This window comes from Mixophyes fleayi, chromosome 12 (assembly GCF_038048845.1).
Source record: "Mixophyes fleayi isolate aMixFle1 chromosome 12, aMixFle1.hap1, whole genome shotgun sequence".
Taxonomy (NCBI): domain Eukaryota; kingdom Metazoa; phylum Chordata; class Amphibia; order Anura; family Limnodynastidae; genus Mixophyes; species Mixophyes fleayi.
Window position 1 is genome coordinate 8,420,377 of NC_134413.1, and position 16,994 is coordinate 8,437,370.

A 16,994-nucleotide genomic window follows, 5' to 3' on the forward strand; every position below is an offset into this window, starting at 1 on the left:
AGGCCACAGAAGATTGGGGGCTGCAAACTGAAGGAGAGGAAGTAAAAGTCTACCTCAATGATTTCTCTACTGGTTATTGATGAAATAAACAATATAAACTGGTAGTTCTGTCCTGTTTAGCACAAATTACAAGATATCCCCAATTTTCAGTAGCGGCCCACCCCCGTATAAACAGGCATAACATATCTGAAAGGATCATTCATGAATGTTTCAATGATCTGATGCTCACAACTCAGCCAAGGACAACACCCGATTTAAACATGGTTTATTTACCTTGGAAAGAAAAAAAAAAAAAAAAAAAAAAAAAGGACAAAAAGGCATTCGATATAAAATACTTCTTACGAAACACAGTAACTTTCTTGGAATCTGCTATGTTTTATTACTTCTCAGCTTTTCTAACCTGTTCAGTCAGTAAATATTTTTACAATGCAAATCTTTTCTAAACAGGCTCTCCCAAAAAAAAAAAAAAAAAAAAAATATAAGGGCTTGTGTTAATACAGAAACCATTTCTGTAGCAGACTCGTTCCAGAATTTATCAAACTAATAATTCGGACGATGTTATATATACTTTTAATGACAACCATAGTCTAGAGAAACAGATAAACCTCTGCTGTAAGTCACATATCACCCATGCAGTCTGTATCTGTATTAGACCGGTTTATAATCTAGTTTAGACTCCAGTTTCTTGGAATCAGCAACTTTGCGGACAGCTTTCATGAAGTCTTCCTGGACAACGAAATCATGATCTGCACGAATAGCAAACATCCCTGTAACAACCAGAACAAAGACGGGTTACATAACAAGAATATACTTAAAGTACACATACCTCCACCATGGAAGCAGACATGTTGCGAATGGCTCCTAGTGTATGTTCTCAGCGACACAGAACGTGTTATGAATCATCAAGCCCATATTTTCAAATAGTATATAAAACCACCACCATAATAGTTAGAATACATAAGCAATGTTTATATATGTATAAACAGTGAGCCCAGTTTCATTAGAAAATAAACTTGTTTATTATAAGAAATAATGTGCCCCAAATTACTGATTAGAGGTCACCTCGAACTTCTGTCACCTGTATAATTTTATATGGTTACAGAACTTCCTTTGTGACTTCCAATATCCATATAATTTATAGAAGAGAGCAGATTATATCACTTATTATTAGTTCCTAAGGGTATACTTGTTTATTTATTTACCTATATGTAAATGAGAGGAAGGAGTCATCAGTAGCACTAAAGTAGTAGTAGTAGTAGTAGTAGTCTCTGTAGTTTCAGGAACAGGTTACAATTGCACCTTCTCCTTTTGGGTCTTTTAGCATACAGTAAACTCGATAAATCCCAAATGAAATGTTTATACAGGTAAAAGTAACAGACACTGAGCTGCACCTTCATGCGCGCAATGTGTGATTCACTGGTAATTACTTTTAACCCAAGTAATTTTATTTTTTGGGTTCTCAGGAAAGCCAGGCATGTATCTTGTAGATATCTTTAGTTTCTGGGTATTACGAACCATAAAGAAAACAAAACAGTACCACCAGGTGTTTTCTCCAATATACAAGCAGCTACGTAATAGCAATGCACACGTGATTAAAGCTGGAGTAGCATATAGTCAGGGTAGATTCCTTCTGAAGCTGTGCTCGACATCAGTGCAATATGTTCATGCCATGGAGAAAACAGCAGTCTTGTTATGGGTATCTGCCCTACCAGTATATACATTGAGCGGTGCCCATTAACGGAATCAAGCAGTCAAGTAATGGGAATCGTAAAGGTGATTCTTTACCCCGGATTCCGAACAATGCAAAAGTGCATTTCCTTGTATTTATCCAATCTACGTGCAATCTGAACAATGCTTCTATAAGCGTACAGCGTGGACAACAAAATTGTATTCATGAGACCATACATTACACTGCAATGTACAGACTTTTAGTAGAAACGATCCCTTACCAGCTTCAGTACAGACATTTCTGAGATCTGCTCCGTTGAACCCATCTGAAAGCTTCACGATGGCTTCATAATCTAATCAAAAAATAAAACGAGAGAAACGACGTCTTTATATGAAACAGGATACCCACAGTGGCCAAGTGGTTAGCACTTCTGCCTCACAGCGCTGGGGTCATGAGTTCACGTGTGTGTGTGTCTCAGCACAAATAAGTGTGTGAATGTATTTTATTGTGCGAGAAAGTAGTAACAACTTCTATTTGAGAATTCCAATATATAGCTTCCAAATAACTCCAATTTGTGCACATTTAATATTACAGTATTTTTTTGTCCCTCATTTTCTGCCTTCATGTCGCTGCCCAATTCACTCAAACTGCGATATATATTCTTGGACAGAAGTAAATTACATTTGTCCCATATTCACTGTTCATGCTGCAGTGCACAAATACTCTTCTATGTTAAATATTCATCAACAGTTTAGCTGACATGACTTTAAAGTCATTTTTTTTTTTATTTTTTTTTTACCTATTTCACCATGTTTAGTAATGGGACCAGCGTGAATCTTCAAAATATCTAATCTGGCCTGCTCATTGGGCAATTCAATATCTGCAAAATAAACAGAGAAAATACAAATATCAACACTTGCCAACCACTGTACGTTTATCGTTACTAGATAAGTAACATTATCTATGTCCCATCAGGCAGAATAGCTAGGAACACATTTGACCATTGCTGTACTTAAGAGTACGCTGGAAACTATTCAATTACATGATTGGGGTTAATAAGTTAAGGCAAAAAAAAAATGTCTCTCTTTTCCCATGTAATGCTTATAACATAGAAATATATTTATTTTAATTTGCTACCAAAACCTAACCATCTGTCCCAGACATAAAAACACAATATAAAACCCATTATAAAGTGTTTCATTTAAAAGGGACACATTCCAAGAAGTGAAGCTTGCTCTGGCATGAAGGGGCAAAGCCTTCTGGTCATCAATTGGTTAAGGTTAAATATCAAAATATCACAAGACACTTACGAATTTTCCGGTCCAGTCTCCCTGGGCGTAGCAAGGCCGGGTCTAGTGTGTCTGGTCGGTTAGTAGCCATGATCATTTTGACTCTGTGCAGGGTATCAAATCCATCCATTTGATTCAACAACTAGCAAAAAAAACAAAACTCGTCAAGATCCTACACAGGGTACCGATCAAAGAACAATTAACAGGTACTGACAGCTCCTGACAACTATCACGTTTAGACATTATGGTGTTCACAATAAGTCTTGTCCTTTAACGGCTGACAGGTCGTGCTGTGCAGTTTGGCAATTGGGGGATTTTATGTCAGTATTTATCTATGCTCAGGGAGCCTACAACAACAGTGCACATGTAATGTATGTTTTCTTTTTGTTGAAAGTTGGATGAACTCTTTTTTTCCCATATAGAAGGGACTTTGTCACAGGGGTCCTGCATCAATTTTTAGAGAAGCACATTACCACTACTGTGCGTTACCATTAAGAACCCAGTTACCACTCCAAATGACCTAACATGAGCATACAGGAGATGGCAGAGCTGAAATATCCGACTACTGTGTTAACTTACAAATGTTCTGACTCGTCACAAACAAAGAAAAATATATCACACCCCCCAATGTACGCACAAACCCCAAACATACCTCCATTAGAGTTCTCTGAATTTCTCGATCGGCTGAAGTGCCCTCAGAAAACCGCCGACCACCTGAAGAGTTAACAAGAACAGACTGGTCAAGCCTGGCTATTAAATAAGCCACGAGTCACTAAAAAATTTAGATTTTTGCAGGAATTCACAAGTTCATTGTACACAAAATCTGAATCAAAATGAACCTATTAAAGTACTAAAATGATGGATCCATGTGCCATCATGTTGGTGAACATCTAAACTAAAAATAGATGGATTATGCAGTTTTCTCTTCCTAAAGGTTAGGACCACATATAGATTCTCCTCACCTATGGCATCGATTTCATCCATAAAGATGATGCATGGTTGGTGATCCCTGGCGTAGTTGAACATTTCTCTAATGAGTCTGGCACTTTCACCAATGTATTTGTCTACAATTGAACTAGATACAACCTGGAGTAACACAAAAGACAAAAACAAAACGGCAATTAAAGTGGATCTGTCAGTCAAGACACAGATTATCATGCCTCTGTGAGGACATATGTTACCAGTGAATGGATAGGTCGCATCTAACGAATATTTAGTCAGATAAAACAATATCTGCCTCCACTTTAAAACAAGCTGAGATTGCAGAAGCATAACCGGTTGGCCATAGTTACACAATTATCCAATAAAGCCTATAGTACATAGATATTAAAAAAAAGCAATTATTTACATATCATTTAGGAACAATAAAGACATTTTGGTTACCTTTAGGAAATTGCAATCCAACTGGCTGGCAACAGCTCTTGCTAAGAGTGTTTTTCCGGTACCTTGAGGATAAAGGAATAAGTTAAACGGAAATCATTTAAAGCATCTTAGGATCTGTATTTTAAAATATTGTAACTGAAGCCTAGTTCAGCAGACTGATCGGTACAAACAATTACACTCAGGACCACAGGGGGCAGGGCAATGCAATTATTCGGGAGTGACATGATATTCTGGTGCACCCAATCAAATTAAAAACAACAGCAGACAAAGGAAACACAATCATAACCCACTAAGTTGCTAATAGCCTGTATGGATATATAAAGGTATGTATAGTCTTAGCAGAGATCCGCCTGTACAAGGTGCAATACAGCAATAAGATGTTAAAGCCAATTTAAATGTAGGATTATGGAGATTGGCACTCCTGAAAATTCACTTCTGCAAAGCTAACAGAAGAGGGCATAAATAGCTAAGCACATTTACTGATTAATCAAAACGTAAAATTGATAAGTCAACTAGGTCTTTAGGATTGCATTACAAACAGGCTAATGTTTGGGGAAGGGGGGGGGGGAAACAAATCACATTTTGTTTTATGAAAATAAAAAATAAAAATCTTGACTTATATTTACTATTTTGTTGTGATGCTCCTGTCTTAGTATGTCTATATAAATAGAGGGAGCCTAGACTCCACCAAACCTTGGTTGACAATAGTAATCCCTGGTAACGCAACAGCTGCAGAAAGCAGGGGGAGGGGAGTTGGCCGCAGCATAAAAGCTGAAACACCAATGACCAGCAGCATCCTGACAAGCAAATATTTAATTTGCATAGAAATACTAAAAACCCGTATTTATTAAGCATTACTTTCTCTGAATTCAGTTTTGTAACACTGGCTATTCTCCTGTCTAATGCGTGCACAGTGCTCCATTGCAATCCTGACACTTTTTCACAAAAGAAAGTCAAACAACTCCATGTTCTCCACTTTCTCGGTATGAAAATAGCAACAGGTATTAAATAATTTACTTTACAAATTTCTGATTGAGTCTATGTAATCGGCGCACAAAACACATCTAGTGTAGATAATCATTAAATAGACACGGACCTGGGGGGCCGTATAGCAGACAACCCTTCGGGGGTATAATTCCTACCCGCTGGAACAGCTCTGGGTTTGTGAGAGGAAGCTCAATGACCTGTTAATAGAAAGAACATACTGAGAATCTGATTGGCTGCAGTCATACTTCTACTGTGTAACAATGTATGACCTGAACTGTCAGCCACAGGCCGCACAAAATGTGGATTTCTATAGAAATATACAGTCCTTACATTTATTATCACTCACATACCTCTCTGAGTTCTCGGATCTGTTCAGACAGACCTCCAATTTCAGAATAGGACACATCCCCGGGGTCCTCGTGGGACATGTTATACACAAGGGGATCCACTTCTCGTGGCAAGTAGCTGGAACAAAATGAGATCATAATGATTTCCGGTTAAACTATAAGAGTATATAAAAGCCGTGGTCACTATACTAGTTCCTGGGAGAGACACAAGTGATGCCGATAAAAGGGAGGCGAGTGCGGTTACGAGACAAAACTATACCAGCCCATTACGCAGCACTGGACCCGGCTGTTTTAATTGTATAAGTGTCAAAGTTAGCACACACTTGTCTATGTTGAAGTATTGCTGCCCGTCTTGCAATGCCGAGATCTCTGCACATAGACCCAAATAGCAAACGTACAAGTGAAAGCTCTATCGTGAGACCGGCAGCTTACCGCATGATCGTGAGAGTCGTCATGTCTAAAGCAACTCTTGTCCCGGGCTTCAGCTTACTCTTGTCAAGCTAGGATCAAAGAAAGAAAAACAAATATTTTCAGGCACGTTCCCAATAGGATATGTAAACAGGAACAGGAAAAATAATTGGCAGCAAGTCGGAATTCAAATGTTGTCCACATGTAGGATGAGCCCAGGTTGCTTTGCCACACAGTGCCTTGAGAGGAAAGTATGCGACGGCTTCCTAAAGAACCATTAGAGATATCCCCCGCCTTGTTTTTTTTGCCATCTATACAGTACACAAGCAATTATGTTGCACTGCAATAAAACAACAAAGAACCCAGTGACAGGTTCCTAAACACCAACAAAAAACATCTTCAGCTGTTGTGATGAAATGGACAAAAAAAACAAAAAACAAACAATACTTTAAGACTCTGATTATTATTGCAGTTAACACATTTATAAATAACTGTGCATCACAAACTTATACAGAAAAATAAAAAAATAAGATAACTAAAATAAATGTAAATTACCTGGCGACGGCACCCGACAACATATCTTGGTCCATTTGTTGCTTTAACAATGACTGAAATCATACAAGTTAAGTGTGAATGAAATGTCTTCGGAAGGGGAGACTGTATACACATGGATGCACCCACATACAATTGATGCAATATAGAATAGACCACAGCAACAACAGTACTTACATTTTTCTTCTGTCAGCTGTTTAAGGACTTCACCAACAATCTGGAAATAATTCAGAAACATAAGTACTGTATAAAAAAGGTGTTTGAGAAATACAATACAAATCCTTGTACATGAACACTAAAACAAAGTAGGTAGGGTGACGGCTTAAATAAACAACATGTAATCTAATGGAGAAGGGGACTTTTAATACATCAGGCCTTGACAACCGGTGTGGCGCTCAGGTGTTGTGAAACTACAAGTCCCAGCATACCTTGCCAGCTAGTGACTGGCTACCAACTGGCAAAGCATGCTGGGGTTTGTAGTTTCACAACAGCTGGAGAGCCACAGGTTGTCCAGGCCTGGATTATCATCATCATCATCATTTATTTATATAGCGCCACTAATTCCGCAGCGCTGTACAGAGAACGCACTCACATCAGTCCCTGCCCCATTGGGGCTCACAGTCTAAATTCCCTAACACACACACACAGACAGAGAGAGACAGACAGTCTAGGGTCAATTTGTTAGCAGCCAATTAACCTACCAGTATGTTTTTGGAGTGTGGGAGGAAACCAGAGCACCCGGAGGAAACCCACGCAAACACAGGGAGAACATACAAACTCCTCACAGATAAGGCCATGGTCGGGAATTGAACTCATGACCCCAGTGCTGTAAGGCAGATGTGCTAACCACTACGCCACCATGCTGCCCAAATTATTGATCGCTATACATTAATTATATTTATATGACAAACACTGGATAAGTTTTTGAAAGAAAAACCCCCCCAAAAAGCATCCAGTTCTGTAATATTTTGGCACAGACCACCAGGCAATATAAACAGTTCTCTTAAAGAGCTGACAGCCCAATAATCTCAGTACGTGAACGCAGAAACTACACAACATATTAAACAAGAAACAAACAGTATAAATTGTGTCAACGTTTGAAAATAGGGACATAGGCAGCGGGGATTTCTGCAAACTTCTGAAAATACTTCGCTAAATGGACTTAAGTAAAAAGCAAATGTTCTGCCAAATGGCTGATTGCAGCCACAAGTGGCCTTCTGTAGACTCATTTCAGACCTTAAATATTAGGCAATGTAATGAAGGAGGACAGGTCATTCACACTTTAAAGAGGACTTTTCACCAATGGTTTTTAAATATATTAGAAAAGTATTTTTCTAAGGTCTGGCACTAAGCTGTAGCTTTCACAAGTTAGAAAACAATCTATGTTACTGGTAACTCATTTGCTCAGAGCAGCAAATCTCCTTCACGATCTCAATCTGCTATGAGAGTTCTGGTCCCACTGAGTAGAACGCGATTTGTAACATATTATGATGACAAAGTGTTTGGTGACAATTGAATTTGCAGCAAGATGGCACCAACTGCTGGAGTAAATAGGGCTCCCCTTTAAAAGGAACATTCTTAATCTAGCTAATATTAAAAAAAAGGGGACTATAACAGTAAGGAATCTTGATGCACTGTGGAAGGAAAGGCCAGGAGGAGTCTATAAAGTAACTTTATGAACAATGTTTAGTGCTCACCTGCCCCACGCTTTGTAGAGCCTTCAGGTCATTTTCCGATTTTTCATATTGTTTAGTGAGTTCCTTTAACTGCTCTCTCACTGAAAATAAAATCCAAACTACTTTTTAGAACACAAAATATATGAATTTATAATTCTAAATAGTAAATTATTGAAGTGTCCTGTTCGATACAATGATTTAAACAAAACCTACAAATATCACTTGATACTGCGCAGTATCAAAAGTACAGTATTTAGACTGAAACCAAAAATTACACTATGTGAACAGTTAACATCTGCATAATAAAATACTAATCTATTGAATACTCACATATCAACAAAATATAACAAGTGGAAACAATCCATCAACAAGGCTTCTAGTGGGCTAAAATGCAATACAAAAGTCCCAAGCAAATCACTCTGTAGCGTGTAATGTAAAGAGTGTAACAAGTATTTAAAGCTATATATTAAATGATTTGCTATCAGTACTGTCAACATAAGCAACATTATTTGTCAACTATCAAATCTTGAAAACACAAAGTAAACATTTCATAAACTTGATGAAACAACGCTCTGGATCTAAAACATTAAGACTAGAGGAGGATTGAGTTATAGCAGTGATGTCAGATTTATGCACTGTCAGTGGTTATCATGTATCACAGGACTGGGCCCTGTCATCCCAACTATGTATTATCATAAAGATTATTATTCTCTCCCCAATATATTAAGGAGGTCTGGATGGAAGCATCCTTCATGGCATATAATAGTACAGGTGATCTGGACAGAGTGAGGGAATTATTGTATGTTCCCCTACAGTGTATTATAGTATAGGAGCTTAGTACATACATTGTGCAACCTCAATAATGCTTTATAATATAGTATATTCTTTAAGATAGGAAGAAGGTGACAGTGCAAATAATGTGTCCTAGTACAGATGCTTCGTATAAACAGGGAGAAACGAGTGTGGGCACCCCACTATGGTGTATTATATAGGATCTGCACACAGTACAGGTATCAGAATACACAGGGAGAGTATTAATGTGTGCACCCTATGGTGTATTATACACAGGACAGGTGAGATATTGTGTAATCTCTATGTTGTATTATATATAGTACAGGGGAATCAGGATATACCAGGAGGGTATTATTATGTACCCCTACGGTGTATTTATATATATATATATATATATATATATATATATATATATATATATATATATAGTACAGGGATATCAGGATACACAGTAGAGTATTATGTACCCCTATACTGTAGTAAACACAGTACAAGGGAGATCAGGATACAGAGGGAGGTTATTATGTAACTCCTATCTTGTATTATATATAGTACATGGAGATCAGGATACACAGTAGGGTATTATGTACCCCTATAGTGTAGTACACACAGTACAAGGGAGATCAGGTTACACAGGGAGTATTATGTGCCCTGTGTGGTGTATCATAGTACATATAATAGAGCAATGCAGGATACACAGGGGGAGGGTTATTATGTACAATACAGGGAGATCAAAATACACAAGGGGGTATTATTATGTACCTCCTTATGGTGTATTATATACAGTACAGGGAGATCAGGATACACAGGGGGTATATTATGTACCCCTATAGTGTATTATATTTAGTACAGGGGGATCGGAATATACACAAGGGGATATGACGGGGCACTGGCTCCGGGTGAGGACACTGGTCGCCACCCAGCAGCCTACCCCGGTATACAGCCCCCGCTCCGGCAGGATGTCCCCGGGCTGAGGGCAGCACCGCGATAACCGCACAGGCCCAGCCCGGCCTCAGCCCCCCCTCACAGGCCGGCATGACAAAGCGACTTGTGTCCGGAGCCGTCTGCCGCTCCGGCTCCTCCCCCTATGCCCGGCTCCCCCGCCTCACCCTCCGCCACTCACATTCCTTCAGCCGCCCGTCTATCTCCTTGTGCTCCAGCAGCTTCTTCCTGTAGTCCTGCAGCGCCTTCTCCCGCGGGTCCGCCATGATGAGAAGCCGCTGCTCATAGGGAATGCCGGGAAGGGCCATGGCCGCCGGGGGAGGAGGGAACCGAGGCTCCGCCCCTCATAGCTCAGCACAGGCCAGAGCGGCCGCTCTGACACTAAGTGCGAGCTGTGGTCACAGCGCCCTCTCTGCTGGGACCTGGTACTGCAGCTCGGGACATCTCAGGTCACTGTCTTCTAGGTAAACTGGAATTATACCAATCAGGGGCTGGACCCATAGTGGGCTACCTTGGGCAGGGTCACTGGGCAAGCTGCATTTTTGTCTTTTAAAATGTTCCTAATAGGCTGCTGACCACAGTCGCTTTGTCATGCCGCCCTGGTCAGACTGCTGCACACATTGGGGTACCCCTTGGATCAGGTGAAACGCAATGCCCCCAGTAGGTAATATTTTGGATTAATGTTTCACTTTTTTTTTTCAAAAATATTTTTTATTGTGACATGGAGAATACAAAAAGATAGACAAGGAAACAGCAGGAATAAACATGCTATTAAAAGATAGGCAGTGAGTCAAAACTAGTTTGTCCTTTTATCTGGGAATGTTTTGGTTGGTTAGCGAGCCGACAATCCATTTCAGATATATGTTCAATATTTTGTTTATGCAAAATTGTTATTTATGCACAAGTAGGTAATTTTTTTTTTAATATAACATATAAACTAAGTGACTCATGTCCAGGAATCCTATTAAAAGAACGGGACCAAACAAATTGTCCTGAGCAATGGTAAGACAAGAAAGTGAAAATATGTATTCATTGCTGTAAAATAGCTTTCTGACCACTGCTGTCTGGACTGGCGACAGCGTTCCGTCTAATCTCGGAATATCAGTTTCATCTGCTAAGTGACCTAGAATAGCCCATTGTGGGGGATTCTGAATGGGATGCATAGGGTAATGCTGTCATATCATTATCATCATCATCTATTTATATAGCGCCAACATATTCCGTAGGCTGGCTGGTTGATTAATGTCTAACATACTGAATTATCAAACAGTGGGAGATGTGGCTGCAAAAAATGGGGTGGGGGTCACGATCAGAAATCCCCACGAGTTACAGACTATTAATTTAAAGGACCTACAGAGTTGAGCAACCATTTATGTTTTTTAGTATTTGCCCACTGTTTGCCTGTCCTCTGTTGCGTCTACTAGTATAATAAATTTTACATTTACAGAATACATGGCCACCTGCAAATAAATAGAGAAAGGTCTAGATAATCTGTGTCATTTAAATTACCTTTTTCTATTTATTTGCATGTGTTAACGACCAAGATGCTTTCAATGCTGTACATACAATGCATTTATATTGTCAATCTTCCGTACATACACATGTTCTTTGCTAGCTAATGGCTCACATATGTGTTGTTTTAATTATCAGTGGGCACTTACACCTGCCCTGTAGCTGGTACGAGTGATACGGCAGAAAATAGGCGTACTTAACCGAAAAGCGGGACTTGAATTTGCCTGCATTTTACTATTAGCAGCTACTCGATATAATAATTGACTATGTCTATTTCGTTTCTTTCTTGTTTGATCGAAGCCTCAGTCTGCAGATCACGCCGTCCTTTGGCCGCAGAGTTCCGGTATCTATTATGTCAAAACTTTGCCCCTCTGTCAGCTGAAACTCAAATCTTTGTAAGAGTTTTGTCATAACCACTTTAGCCTCCATCTGTTAAACAAGGAAGACAATTACATTGAATTTTTAGTGGATTACGTATGATTATTATTACCATTTATTTATATAGCGCCACTAATTCTGCAGTGCTGTACAGAGAACTCACTCACATCAGTTCCTGCCCCATTGGGGCTTACAGTCTAAATTCCCTAACACACACACACACAGACTAGGGTTAATTTGTTAGCAGCCAATTAACCTACCAGTATGTTTTTGGAGTGTGGGAGGAAACCGGAGCACCCAGAGGAAACCCACGTAAACACGGGGATAACATGCAAAGAAAGTCCTTACAGATAAGGCCATGGTCGGGAATTGAACTCATGACCCCAGAGCTGTAGGGCAGAAGTGCTAACCACTGAGCCACCATAGCAGAACAAAATAAGCTGCATAGTGTGTCGTTTTTGCATTACTAAAACATTTACTTCTATACTGACCTGAACACTTGACGTAATGCACAAGAACAACAAAAAACGGTGTCTGGTGACTTTTTTGTGGGATAAAATAATGGAAATAGACCCATTGAAATGCTTTGGAGAATAAGGGACTATGATAAAACCACTCTGGGAATGTATGAAAGAGGTAATGCAAAAAACTGGTTTAACTATTGCTATAAACAAAGAATCTGACATTCACCTCGGTCCCTACAGAATGTAGGTTTTCGAATTGATACATTCTTACCTGTGAAAACACTTGTCCAATACAAGATCTGGGGCCAAGGGAAAATGGAAAGTACGTGAAGTATGGTCTGTAGGGGAAATCATACATATTAATACCCAATGCTGTAAGTATCCATAGATCCAGTGTAATGTATGTAAACATTTTCATACTTTAGAATATTTAAACATATATAGCAATGGCTGTAGCAGAGGCAGATGTTGAGATTGTAAGTTCATCTAAGCAAGGATTTAATTCATACAGTGTCTGAGTGTTGTATAAATGTTAAAGGGCTAAAATGTATTATTGCTTTTTATATAGCGCCAATCATATTATACAGCACTGTGCAGATGATATGTAATTATTCAAATCATGACTGTTGGAGCTTACAGTCTAAACTCCTTAACATTAACACACGTAGGGATAAATGTATCAAGCTGCGAGCTTCCAGTGGGTTTGAAAAGAGGAGATGTTGCCTATAGCAACCAATCAGATTCTAGTTATAATTTTGTAGAATACACTAAATAAATGATAGCTAGAATCTGATTGGTTGCTATAGGCAACATCTACACTTTTCAAACTCTCAGCTTGATACATTTACCTTACAGACTGGGGTCCAATTATCCTACCAGTATGTTTTTGGATTCTGGGAGGAAACTGGAGCACCCAGAGGCAGTTGCTGTACGGAAGTCAGTCCAGGGAGCTGCAGGGGAGACTACGATAGTACGATCTGATTTCTGTACCCCGATGTAAAGGACAACAAATAGTGGTTTAACCTGCAACTATACTAACTAACACAGCAGCTGCAGCGTGAGAAAACCATTGGAATTGCAAATGTGCTGGACTTTCGCAAATACTCAACGGCACTACATAATTATCTGGCTGTTTTAGACAATAGTTTCCTGCCCTGTTATATGCCATATATATATATATATATATATATTGGAATATACATTAACACAAAATATTACGTTAATTTAGCAGTGACAACACAAATATTTACTTCTGGGCATCAGGGCTAAATCTTTCCGGGTTAAACGTGAGGGGATCTTTGAAAAACTGCTCCATCCTTCCAAAAACGTATGAGTTAAACTGCAGAGAGGATGATACAAGAGGTAATGTCAGCTGTGACTTGATGACGAAATAAATAGAAATATAAACATCACTTAGAATTACATATGTAGTTCTCTATGAGTTCCATTGACTTCAAAGGGGGGGGGTCTGCAATCTGAATTTTGTTTTTTGTTTTTATGATAAATCTTTTACAGCATTTTAATTGTAACTATAAAAATAACTATTGTTTGAAAAGTTATTTTTCCTTGACGGTTACACTCCTAAGTCCTGACAGCCCAGTTGCTACGAATATCCGACCCTGGCAGCCAACTTTAAACATGCATAGAAATCTACAATATGTACCCGACAGCTAATAGCCTGCATCACTGTACCCGACAGCTGATAAAAACCTGCATCAGTGTACCCGACAGCTAATAGCCTGCATCAATGTACCCACAGCTAATAGCCTGCATCAGTGTACCCACAGCTAATAGCCTGCATCAGTGTACCCACAGCTAATAGTCTGCATCAGTGTACCTGACAGCTAATAGCCTGCATCAGTGTACCCGACAGCTAATAGCCTGCATCAGTGTACCCACAGCTAATAGTCTGCATCAGTGTACCTGACAGCTAATAGCCTGCATCAGTGTACCCACAGCTAATAGCCTGCATCAGTGTACCTGACAGCTAATAACCTGCATCAATGTACCCACAGCTAATAGCCTGCATCAGTGTACCCACAGCTAATAGCCTGCATCAGTGTACCCACAGCTAATATCCTGCATCAGTGTACCCGACAGCTAATAGCCTGCATCAGTGTACCCACAGCTAATAGCCTGCATCACTGTACCCGACAGCTGATAAAAACCTGCATCAGTGTACCCGACAGCTAATAGCCTGCATCAATGTACCCACAGCTAATAGCCTGCATCAGTGTACCCACAGCTAATAGCCTGCATCAGTGTACCCACAGCTAATAGTCTGCATCAGTGTACCCGACAGCTAATAGCCTGCATCAATGTACCCACAGCTAATAGCCTGCATCAGTGTACCCACAGCTAATAGCCTGCATCAGTGTACCCACAGCTAATATCCTGCATCAGTGTACCCGACAGCTAATAACCTGCATCAGTGTACCCGACAGCTAATAGCCTGCATCACTGTACCTGACAGCTAATAGCCTGCATCAGTGTACCCAGAGCTAATAGCCTGAATCAGTGTACCCACAGCTAATAGCCTGCATCAGTGTACCCACAGCTAATAGCCTGCATCAGTGTACCCGACAGCTAATAACCTGCATCAGTGTACCCGACAGCTAATAACCTGCATCAGTGTACCCACAGCTAATAGCCTGCATCAGTGTACCCCACAGCTAATAGTCTGCATCAGTGTACCCGACAGCTAATAGTCTGCATCAGTGTACCCACAGCTAATAGCCTGCATCAGTGTACCCGACAGCTAATAGCCTGCATCAGTGTACCCACAGCTAATAGCCTGCATCAGTGTACCCGACAGCTAATAGTCTGCATCAGTGTACCCGACAGCTAATAGTCTGCATCAGTGTACCCACAGCTAATAGTCTGCATCAGTGTACCCCACAGCTAATAGCCTGCATCAGTGTACCCGACAGCTAATAGTCTGCATCAGTGTACCCACAGCTAATAGCCTGCATCAGTGTACCCCACAGCTAATAGCCTGCATCAGTGTACCCACAGCTAATAGCCTGCATCAGTGTACCCCACAGCTAATAGTCTGCATCAGTGTACCCGACAGCTAATAACCTGCATCAGTGTACCCGACAGCTAATAACCTGCATCAGTGTACCCACAGCTAATAGCCTGCATCAGTGTACCCCACAGCTAATAGTCTGCATCAGTGTACCCGACAGCTAATAGTCTGCATCAGTGTACCCACAGCTAATAGCCTGCATCAGTGTACCCGACAGCTAATAGCCTGCATCAGTGTACCCACAGCTAATAGCCTGCATCAGTGTACCCGACAGCTAATAGTCTGCATCAGTGTACCCGACAGCTAATAGTCTGCATCAGTGTACCCACAGCTAATAGCCTGCATCAGTGTACCCAGAGCTAATAGCCTGAATCAGTGTACCCACAGCTAATAGCCTGAATCAGTGTACCCTACAGCTAATAGCCTGCATCAGTGTACCCCACAGCTAATAACCTGCATCAGTGTACCCACAGCTAATAGCCTGCATCAGTGTACCCGACAGCTAATAGCCTGCATCAATGTACCCACAGCTAATAGCCTGCATCAGTGTACCCGACAGCTAATAGCCTGCATCAGTGTACCCACAGCTAATAGTCTGCATCAGTGTACCCACAGCTAATAGTCTGCATCAGTGTACCCGACAGCTAATAGCCTGCATCAGTGTACCCACAGCTAATAGTCTGCATCAGTGTACCCACAGCTAATAGTCTGCATCAGTGTACCCCACAGCTAATAGCCTGCATCAGTGTACCCGACAGCTAATAGTCTGCATCAGTGTACCCACAGCTAATAGCCTGCATCAGTGTACCCCACAGCTAATAGCCTGCATCAGTGTACCCACAGCTAATAGCCTGCATCAGTGTACCCCACAGCTAATAGTCTGCATCAGTGTACCCACAGCTAATAGTCTGCATCAGTGTACCCACAGCTAATAGCCTGCATCAGTGTACCCACAGCTAATAGCCTGCATCAGTGTACCCACAGCTAATAACCTGCATCAGTGTACCCCACAGCTAATAGCCTGCATCAGTGTACCCACAGCTAATAGTCTGCATCAGTGTACCCACAGCTAATAGTCTGCATCAGTGTACCCACAGCTAATAGTCTGCATCAGTGTACCCCACAGCTAATAGTCTGCATCAGTGTACCCCACAGCTAATAGTCTGCATCAGTGTACCCACAGCTAATAACCTGCATCAGTGTACCCCACAGCTAATAACCTGCATCAGTGTACCCACAGCTAATAGTCTGCATCAGTGTACCCGACAGCTAATAGTCTGCATCAGTGTACCCACAGCTAATAGCCTGCATCAGGGTACCCACAGCTAATAGTCTGCATCAGTGTACCCGACAGCTAATAGTCTGCATCAGTGTACCCCACAGCTAATAGTCTGCATCAGTGTACCCACAGCTAATAGCCTGCATCAGTGTACCCACAGCTAATAGTCTGCATCAGTGTACCCGACAGCTAATAGCCTGCATCAGTGTACCCCACAGGTAATAGCCTGCATCAGTGTACCCCACAGCTAATAGTCTGCATCAGTGTACCCACAGCTAATAGCCTGCA

General features: G+C 40.8%; 2 protein-coding genes across 3 annotated transcripts in view; both read right to left on the bottom strand.

The window, feature by feature from the left end:
• Nucleotides 1–248: 248 nt before the first annotated feature.
• Nucleotides 249–10,381, bottom strand: PSMC6 (proteasome 26S subunit, ATPase 6). Its single transcript, XM_075193323.1, has 14 exons — nt 10,227–10,381; nt 8,333–8,412; nt 6,813–6,852; nt 6,639–6,691; nt 6,108–6,175; nt 5,679–5,793; nt 5,438–5,525; nt 4,342–4,403; nt 3,921–4,044; nt 3,611–3,672; nt 2,980–3,100; nt 2,469–2,549; nt 1,950–2,021; nt 249–767 (listed from the first exon to the last, which is right to left on the bottom strand). Exons 1-14 carry the CDS (start codon nt 10,351–10,353, stop codon nt 649–651), a joined length of 1,212 nt encoding a protein of 403 aa, XP_075049424.1. The 5' UTR covers nt 10,354–10,381; the 3' UTR covers nt 249–648.
• A 356-nt stretch (nt 10,382–10,737) lies between these two features.
• LOC142108836 (cholesterol 24-hydroxylase-like) overlaps nt 10,738–16,994 on the bottom strand; it is a 30,190-nt gene continuing 23,933 nt past the window's right edge. For both annotated transcript variants that reach the window (XM_075192747.1, XM_075192746.1), the window contains exons 13-15: nt 13,650–13,738; nt 12,671–12,737; nt 10,738–11,986 (exon numbers count right to left, since the gene is read on the bottom strand). In XM_075192747.1, the coding sequence (XP_075048848.1) occupies nt 11,828–11,986; nt 12,671–12,737; nt 13,650–13,738 (315 nt within the window). In that variant the 3' untranslated portion in view covers nt 10,738–11,827. The remainder of the gene's footprint in view (nt 11,987–12,670; nt 12,738–13,649; nt 13,739–16,994) is intronic.

What these genes read in the sequence shown, in the direction of transcription:
- PSMC6 (XM_075193323.1), bottom strand. Translation starts at nt 10,353, where the DNA reads ATGGCCCTTCCCGGCATTCCCTATGAGCAGCGGCTTCTCATCATGGCG. An exon ending in CTCTACAAAGCGTGGGGCAG is followed by an intron (nt 6,853 to 8,332) that starts GTGAGCACTAAA and finishes AATTATTTCCAG; the next exon opens with ATTGTTGGTGAAGTCCTTAA. An exon ending in GAGACTGGACCGGAAAATTC is followed by an intron (nt 2,550 to 2,979) that starts GTAAGTGTCTTG and finishes TTTATTTTGCAG; the next exon opens with ATATTGAATTGCCCAATGAG.